Here is a 9924-nt window from a genome sequence, read left to right as displayed (position 1 = left end):
ATGTACTCTATATATACTCAATGAATATAAAGCAAGAGGTAGGCTGCTATTTTCAAAACAATATTGTTATATTTCAAAATTATCAATATAAACCAATGTAGTGCATAAATTTTGGGTTAATTATACTTTACCCTCTTCAACTATCACCTAATTCATAATGTGCCCCCGAAACTTTTGATTGCATCAAAATGGATCCTTTTACTTTCAAAATGCCACAATCCCCCCCTTCCGTCTACAATGAGCATTAAATCAAACGAAAGACTCAAGGATGCGAAACGAATCCCTCAAATCGACAAGGTCCTCTACATTTAGGATCGAGCGCCACGAATACCATCAAAGGAAGTGGGTTCATGGGAACGAGAAGATTTGAGCTTCTGACCGAGAGGTATTTTGCCGGAACCACGACCAGCCATGGAGAAATACTTTGGAAAAAGAAACGGGGGAAAAACAAAGGGAAATGAAGCGAAGAGAGAGGAAACCCGAAGAAGGAGAAGAAATAGAGAAGTAAGGAAGATGAATGAGAAAATGCAGAGATAGAAGAAAGATAAAAGGGAAAAAGAAAGTAACTAAAGAAGTTACAGGAAGCAAGTGGCACTTGAAGCGTGCGAGACAATAAATAATAAGGGTCCTTAGGAATCCAAAGGGTTGATTGTGCCGGCAGTTACACCTTTTTTTTTAAATCATTAAGTTAGCGGGAACAGTTACATCTAGGGGTGTCAATATGTTACACGATCCATTAACCCAACACGAACACGACACGATAAAAGCGGGTTAGGATTTACTCTTAACGGGTTCGGGTCAAAACGGGTTGACCTGTTAAGACACGATAGCTTAACGGGTTGATAACGGGTCAACCCATTATGACCCCGTTAAGAAAGTTAAAATTACAATTATACCCTTATACCTAAAAAATAAAATTGTTGGGATTTTAATTTCAATATTTTTATTGTTTAGATTGTAATTTTGGACTTGTAGTTAGTTTTATATTTTTTTTATAGATATTGTGATTTTAACATTTATATAAAATTATGCTAAACTCAACTAGATTAAAGAGGTTAATTTTGGGTTTGTTTTAATCCATTTACATAAATAGGTCAAAACAGGTTGACACGACACGACCCGTTATGTTATTGGGTCGTATTAGGGTTTGAGATTTTGACATGATAAGCTTAATGGGTTGGGTTAGGGTTGACCTATATAGTATAATATATATGTCTTGATACGACACGAACACAACTCATTAACACGATTTGACACCCTTAGTTATATCTGATGTCACTTGGCATGAACTACAGCCAAAAGAGAAAAAAGGCACGAGTGAATGCTTACAGAATAACGGGGTAGGTAATAAATTTCTTTGAATGATTAATTCCCCACAAGGCATCTGCAATTAGCAAGATAACTGGAGGTGATATTTAAGCCCCTGGGCTTCGAGCCCATATCTAAAGGTTAGGCCCATCCATACGTTCCAAAAGACTTGTTGAAGGCTTGATTAAATGTTCCCTCAGACAAAAAGGCCCGTAGCTCAAGGAGAGACATCCCTAGTTCTGCGGGGATAAGGTCATCGAGTGGATCCCAATGTAATGGGAGACACATTTTCTGGTTAACAGGGAATAATAGGAGACAAGTAGAAGAGGTTATGGACCAAGGTGAATGACCCTCAGACCACATTCTTCTATAAATAGATCGGTAAAGGTAACAAACAAAGGTAGACTTTTATTACACACTTTGATATATATATATATATATATATGTATTGTTACTGACTTAAGCATCGGAGTTTATACAAGACATAGAGCGTCGCCTATTCTGCAACATCAATACCATCGTACAGTTGGTGGTGTGGAATACGTCCTTAACACATCCATTTCATGCAAAATTATAAAATAATTATAAAGTTATCATTTTTCAAAACCAATAGCCACACTTGAAAGGGCAATACAGAGTTAAAACGAAGTCCATATATACAAATTATGCAAACCAAGAAAGGGGCCTATCCAACTACTTGCAGTTAGGAATATAATTTAATCGGAACCATTTCATTATGGCTGGAATTGCAGTTGCTTAATTGGGAACCATTTCATTGCAGGTGGACACGTCCTTCAAGCCAGTTCCAGGCTGCAGGATTTTCTCTTTTTGCCACTTCATCTTGTGTATGAGAGAAACAATTCCAATCATAACTAAAATAATTGAGAACGGATACAACAAAAAATTTAAAAATATCAATTTAAAATACAAATAAATTAAAAAAAAGAAAGAAAATTATTGTATTAAGTAATATAATTTATAATACATCAATTACTATTCAGTCTCATATTTTATATTTATAAAATATTTTTCGGTGTGATAATGAATAATGGCTAAAGAATTATTTTTAGGTAATTATCAATTAATTGTGAATGAATTGATTCCTTATCATTTCTGAAAATAATTTAATACTCGTCCATGATCACATTCTAACTAGTCATAACTCATGTTGGGTAATCGTTCTAACGAGAGATTTGATAGGTAAAATGAAAGGAATTGAAACGAAAATAAAATAAAATATTATATTTTAATATTATTATTATTTAAAAATTTTAAAAAATTTAATTATTTATTATATTTTATATAATAATTATAATAATGAGAAATAAAACGAATAAAAACACTTTTTTTTTTATCCGAAGCTCCCCTAAATTCTCTAACCAGCTCCTCTTTTGAACGAAAAAAAAAAAGAAAAAAGGAAAAAAAAAAAAAACAGAGCCTCCATCTGTTTCATGAATCAACTAGAAACCCCCAAACCATCATCCTTTCTAATAGCCATCGAATGGACATCCATGATCCAGCCTTTAATTCTGACACAATTCAACGTGTGCGAAAGCCAAGAGTTCCATTTTCTAACCGCATAACCGGCCACCATGTCGAGACAAAAAGGTCAGCTGAAGTGGGCGTTGAAAATTTGAGCTCATACACCAACTAATTTCCAATTGCAGTAAACATCAATCAACATCAAACTCAACTACCACTAAAATATGAAAAACAGCTTTATTATGATCAGAAATTGAACCCAAAAAAAAAATCTCAATCCGTATACCTACAATCACATATGTAAAATGCTACGCAGTGATTCTCCAGAATCACGTCTAATGCAAGAAGGCTAAGACGATGGACAAGAAGCCGGCAGATAAGCTGCCACCCAACCCGAGCGATGTAGCAGAGTTTGGAGGTGGAGGTGGAGGTGGAAAAGCATCACCTGTAGGAGACGGCGTTGAAGGGCTGGTGGGCGGAGTGGCGCTGGAGGATGGTGGGGTGGCGGGCGGGGATGGAGGAGAGGTGGTGGGGGATGGAGGAGATGCTGTGGGGGATGGAGGCGTGGCAGTGGGGGAAGGAGCAGGTACGACGGAGGTTGGAGGGGTGGCGCTGGAAGGCGATGGTGAAGGACTGCTAGGCTGTGGAGCAGCAGCAGACGGAGTTGGTGCTGTTGGAGTGGTTGCAGGTGGAGGAGTGCTGGGTTGAGGAGCCGGGGAAGTAGCTGCAGAGACATTAATTGCCAACTTCTGACCAAGGCTGCAATGGGTAGAAACGGTGCAGATGTAGTAATGCTCCCCAGCCTCGTTGAGATTCTCATTCACGGGACCGTCCGTTTTAAGGGAAATGGGACTAGTGCCATTGCAGGCATCAAAAGCTGCCTTGGTCACTCTGGCTACATCGTGGCCAGTTGTATAGGTAAAGACTGCAAAAGATCAAATAAATCAAATTCAAATTCAAAACCCAGAACCTTATTTTATTCAGTCATATGTATGGATATGATTCGTTTGAAAAGTTTGGTTGTTATACCAAGAATGTCGCCAACGGCGAAGGTCTTGCCGGTAGCCCAGTTGATGTAATCTGAGGCGCCATTAGGAGGAATGGTCCAGCCCAAGGCATCACCCACCGTATGGGAAGTCTGTGCCACAGAGCTTTGCAGCAAAGCTGCAACAGCTATTACTGCAAGAAAAACGATGTCAAGTCTCTTTGCCATTGCTGTGTCGTTTTGGAGGTAAACTCAGGTCGCCCCTGTTCTCTCTTTCGTGCTCTGTTTTAGATCGAGGGGGAATAACTCTAGTTAGTGAGGGAGGGACAACGCTCCATCTCTATATTTATAGAGAGATGGGCTACGGAGTCGTAGGAATCTTGTGGCATTGGATGGTTGACACGTACACACTTTATAGTCAACACGATTGGTGGTTAGCATTTTGGAGTTGAGTTGGAGTTGGAGTTGGTCTATTCCACTTCGGGCAGCCGAAGTTTGTTGGATTGCCGCGTGAAGTTTTTCAACAAAACTTAAAAGTATTGACTTTTTGGGGGTTGACAAGTCAATATGCTTGTCCTAGAGAATATCATCTGTATCTACTATCGACCACCTTGTATGATGGGAAAAGACAATTACGAGGAAAAATAACATACATCATTTCGATCTCACTCACAATTCTCTCGGGAAATCTATAATTAAAAAATTATTTAGACGACTGTATATATGTACAAATACGAACTGTATATGTATTCTAACATATATATATATATATATATATATATATATAAATTGTAGATGAAATCATGCATGGGTTTGTTTACTCCCAAGTTTTTTTGAAGACTTTTTTTTATTTTTATTTTTGAGTGACAAGTTTATGAGAATTTATTATTTGTTTATATTAAAATACAGCAAGCAGCAGTAGTTCGTGAAGACGTGGGAGAAAGTACGTAGGAGATCATCATGTGAACGGGAGAATTTGTCAATAATTAAGCATTATATATATTATTTCAACTAACATATGGGAAGAAAGTTTCAAAATTCTGCGAATTCATGTGTTGTACGTTCATGGAAGAACACAAAATAGAATATTTTGTATAACTGGACACACAAATAATTAAAGAGCCAGCTCAGCTGGTTAGAACCCATCTCGTATTTTCAGAGAAAATCATTCGGTCACAGTTGTTCAAGGAAAATTTAAAAACGATTCTGAAAAGATCAATTGCATATATCATCCACACCCTCTCAAAACATAATATTTTTTAAACCATTTATTATATCACAAAAATAAATACATTATGCGTAAACACGCATACATATACACATATAATATATATATATATATATTAATGCAAGTTTGCCAATAAATTTTAGGGGTGACAATATAGTGACACGATCCGCGAACTAAATATGAATACGATACAAAATTAATAGGATTGAATTTGATATATATAGATTCGGGTCAATAACGGGTCAATCCAAAATCAACCCACAATAATTCATTTAAATTTTATTATTGTTGAGTTGTAATATGAATTATAGGTGTAAAAAAAATCGAAAAACTGGTTGAATTGACTGGATTATTGGATATAACCGGTGAGTTTGGTCCGGTTTGTAACCTGTCAGATACCGATTATTAAGGACCGAAACCAGTTCGATACTAGTTTTCTTATTTTGAAAACTGGTTTTAACTGAACCGGACCGATATATATATATATTAATTTTTTATATTATATATAAAATATTTTTCATATAGTTTTTATATTATATATAATTTTTTAAATTACATTATATGCTAAATTACTAATTAATATAATATGAAATTTTAATCTTCTTATTTATGTCTATTAATCTTATAACTAACAAGTTAATCTTACCAATAAGTTAATCTTATTATTCATTAGTATAATTAGACATTAATGAATTAGTAATTGTTAATAATAAATACTAAATCCTAACAATTAAATTTAGTGTTAAAAAATTAAAATATTAAATTTATGTAGTGACATATGTGTAAACGATAAACTAAAAAAAAGGATCGGGTTAGACCGAAATTGAAAAAATCGAAAGTTCTGATTTTGATAATGACTCGGTCTGTATTGGTTCTTAAATTTTCAAAACCAGTGTATTCCGTTTCAGTTCCAAAATTTTTCCAAAATCGAATTGAATCGAACCGGTTACACTCTTAATATTAATGTCATTTCTCAATATGCTTATGATTTTATTGTAGGGATTGTACTGATTCTGGACCTATGCTCATATTTGTTATTGTTGGGTTTGTGATATTGGTTTTATGATAGGTTAAAATTTTAGAAATACTGATATTTTTTTTAGTGGGTAGTCTTATCTTTTATAGATGTTGTAGCTACTAATAAATATATATTTTAACTTTTATGTGAAACTATGTTAATTTGGTCAAATGGATTATGCGGGTTAGTTCAAACTTCAACTCATTTACATGAAACGAGTTGAAATCGTGAGTTGTATCGTGTTGACCAATTTTTAATTAATAATTAAACGGGTAAAAATGGGTTAGACCTTCTAATCCTAATTATTAATTAGGATTTGAAGGTCTAACCCGTTTAGCTTAACATACTGTGTTCGAGTTAATCCATACAATTAAATATCCATAACTTAACATGACACAAACACAACCCATCAACACGAATGGCCACCCCTACCAGTAATTGAAGTCAGTCCCATCCTCCATCTTCGTGTCAAGACTGGAGAACTCAATTTATTTCCATCCATGTTTTTTTTTTCCACATTCAGAAAAATCAGAAATGCATTTTGTTAACTTTGTGTTTTGCACGCCTTTGGACCGGGTTGTAGCAACCCAGGTCTACTGTCTTTCACCTGCACATTTAAGCAAACACAAAGAGTGGGAGGCCTTGGTGGTGGCTAAGGAGTTTCCAATGTTAAAGTTAGTATATCTCCTTAATAGTTTGTTTGTAAGTTTAGAGGAATCAGAGAGCAAATTCTCCGTACCTTGGGATTGGCTTTTATACTAAGTTTCTGGTGGGGACAACTCATCCCTGACTTTGAGGAACCTATGTTCTTTCTATTATTTATTTGTCAGAATCATTTAATGCGGCATGGCTTATGGGACAGCATCATTAATGCGGCGTGAAGTCCGGATAGTGTTTCCATTAATGCGACATGGCTCATTGACTCACTTTATTCTGTTAAGTCTCTCCATGTCTTCTGTCAGAAGATTAAGGATTCTCTATATTTCTCGCCTACCTGCCTGTGCAGGTTCCCTAGGGCAAGGTGTCATCAGGGTAGTGTCAGGGCGATGCGTCCCATCTGCCCCTACTGTTTGCTTTTCCTGCATATGGGTCGAGTACTCTGTAGAGGCCCACTGACTCCAATTAGTGGAGGGTTGTCGGCCTCGATTGGGGTTGACCGGACTCTCCAACTTACTTTCCTAGTAGTCTCTCGTGGATTTGCTTTAAGGGCCGATAGAGGGGGGAAAACCCCTTACACATTTATTAGAGGCCGTAAGCTTGAGGCCCTGATCAAGCCATTAATATCCGGACTTTTGGTTCTTCCATGCCCAACATCATAGTAATAGTTTAGAAGTAAATGCATATAATATCAAGCGACATATATCATATCATAAATTGATGATTATGTAAAAATTCTTAATAATATGTTATTTTATGATAATTTGAGAGTACCACCGTATTTATTGTTAGACGCAGCATAAGATAGTGGAATTCACCTCAATAATGTTACTATATTGATGTACTGATATATATATATATACAAGAAAAAGGAATAAAAGTTTGTTATATGTAACCGTAGAGAATAACAGAAAAGATTCTAAGCTACGGTTCCATTGCTTGTCTGCTGCACACTATGTGTTTGTGATAAGTTCTCTTCATGAATGGCAGAGTCCAAAACAGAATCAGGAGCAGGGGTATATATCTTAATACGCCCCTTCGAGTCCAACGGTGTATCTACAACTTTGAGACTCGATTTGAACTGAAGAAATTTGTCAGCTACCAGTGGTTTTGTGAATATATCTGCAATTTGATCCTTGGAGCTTATGAAAGAGACTGTAAGTGTGTTGGCAGCCACCCTATCTCTAACAAAATGGAAATCAATGTCCATGTGTTTGGTTTTTGAGTGATAGATAGGATTGGCTGAAAGGTAAGTTGCACCTAGGTTGTCACACCATAAAATGGGAGCTTGAGATAGCTTGATACCAAGCTCACGTAGCACTGTCTGTAACCAAATAAGTTCAGCTGCTGCAGAGGCTATTGACTTGTACTCAGCTTCGGTTGAAGATCTAGCAACAGTTTGTTGTTTTTTTGAGCTCCAAGATATGAGATGTTTGCCAAGGTAGATGCAAAACCCTCCCGTGGAACGGCGATCATCTGGACAGCCCCCCCAGTCAGCATCGGAGTAGGCTTGCAGTGTAGAACTCGAGTTGGAAGCAAAAAAGAGACCATTATTGATGGTGGCTTTTAAGTATCGAATGATGCGCTTGACTGCACTCCAGTGAGGAGCTTTGGGAGAGTGCATAAATTGACAAACCTTGTTGACTGAGTATGAAATGTCAGGTCTTGTTACTGAGAGGTATTGCAAACCTCCCACAATGCTTCGGTATAATGTAACATCCTCAAATTCTGGATTGTCAAACTTTGATAGCTTGAGGGAGGCAGCCATTGGTGAGGTCATGGGTTTAGCATGAAGCATATTGCTTCTGCTAAGAAGATGTTTGATGTATTTTCTTTGAGATAAAACAAGTCCATCAGCAGTATAATCAACCTCAATACCCAAGAAAAAAGAAAGTGGTCCTAAGTCTTTTACTGGAAAAGCAAGCCCTAGATCAGAGATGAAAGCAGTAATGGCCGACTGTTTTGAGGATATTATTACTATGTCATCCACGTATATGAGTAAATACATATGAATGTCATTGTAATTGAGAATAAACAATGAGGGATCTGCTTTAGATGCAATAAAACCGTAGTCAAGGAGCCAAGAACTTAACTGAGCAAACCACGCTCGTGGTGCTTGCTTAAGGCCATAGATAGCTTTCTCAAGCTTGCAGACGTAGGAGGGCATAGAGGGATCCACAAATCCTTGTGGTTGCTGCATATACACACTATCAGTAAGCACACCATGTAGAAAAGCATTTTCAATGTCAATTTGATGCAAGAACCAGCCACGAGAGACAGCAATGGATAAAAGTAATCGAATGGTTGAGGGTTTCACTACTGGACTGAATGTATCATGAAAATCAACACCTGGTTGTTGATGAAAACCTTTGGCAACGAGACGTGCTTTTCGTCTCTCAAAAGAGCCGTCAGCACGGGTCTTGGTCCGAAACACCCAGCGGCATCCCAGCACGTTCATGTTAGGGGCAGGAGGAACTAAACTCCATGTGTGGTTCCGAATTAGAGCCTCATGTTCCCGAGCCATGGCTTCCTTCCATTCTCTGTGTTTGACAGCTTCGGTAAAGCTTGATGGATCATCCGGTACAGCTGCAGAAATAGTGAAACAATTTCGAGTAGGATAGAGTATGGTTCCATCATTAAATCTTATGGGACATGAAGTATTTGTCTGAGACCGAGTGATGATAGGTGAGCGTGGGGGATTAGGGCATGGAATGGGGATTTCCGAAACAGAGAGAGGTGCGGGAGATGTATCTGAGGAAGAGGATGAAGAATGTGGGTTTAGTGGGCCGGAGTGAGAGGCAGGAGGTATTGGGTCGTTGTTGAATGCAACGGATGGGCCTTGGGTGCTTGGGTGTGGGCCTAGAATGGAGGGGAGGATTGGTAAGGGAACGGTATGAGAAGTAGGAGTTGCGGAATGAAGTTTGGGCCGAGTTTTGGACAGTGGAAAGGAATTTTCATTGAATTTTACATCACGAGAAATGTACATGCGATTATTATTTAAATCAAGACACTTGTAACCTTTATGAGCTGGACTATAACCTAAGAAAAGACATGAGGTGGACCGAAAATTTAATTTGTGGGAAGAATAAGGTCGAAGATTGGGCCAGCATTCACATCCAAAGACTTTGAGAAATTTGTAATCAGGTTCTTGATAATATACCAAAGAATAGGGTGATTTGTTTTGTAGAACCGGAGTGGGTAAGAGATTAATTAGAAACACTGCGGTTTCAAAAGCCTTGACCCAAT

General features: G+C 37.5%; 1 protein-coding gene across 1 annotated transcript; it reads right to left on the bottom strand.

Moving 5' to 3' along the window:
• Nucleotides 1–2927: 2927 nt before the first annotated feature.
• On the bottom strand, nucleotides 2928–4102 carry LOC108995669 (cucumber peeling cupredoxin-like). The gene is made up of 2 exons (XM_018971276.2): nucleotides 3820–4102; nucleotides 2928–3715 (listed from the first exon to the last, which is right to left on the bottom strand). Exons 1-2 carry the CDS (start codon nucleotides 4001–4003, stop codon nucleotides 3126–3128), a joined length of 774 nt encoding a protein of 257 aa, XP_018826821.1. The 5' UTR covers nucleotides 4004–4102; the 3' UTR covers nucleotides 2928–3125.
• Nucleotides 4103–9924: the final 5822 nt, after the last annotated feature.

Source organism: Juglans regia, chromosome 1 (assembly GCF_001411555.2).
Source record: "Juglans regia cultivar Chandler chromosome 1, Walnut 2.0, whole genome shotgun sequence".
Lineage (NCBI taxonomy): Eukaryota > Viridiplantae > Streptophyta > Magnoliopsida > Fagales > Juglandaceae > Juglans > Juglans regia.
Note: the sequence above shows the minus strand (reverse complement) of the source record. Positions and strands in the feature narration are given on the sequence as shown.

Excerpts from the sequence above, each read along its gene's own strand:
- LOC108995669 (XM_018971276.2), bottom strand. The coding sequence starts at position 4,003 with ATGGCAAAGAGACTTGACATCGTTTTTCTTGCAGTAATAGCTGTTGCA. Across the intron at positions 3,716-3,819 it reads CGCCGTTGGCGACATTCTTG|TCTTTACCTATACAACTGGC; the intron begins GTATAACAACCA and ends GATCTTTTGCAG.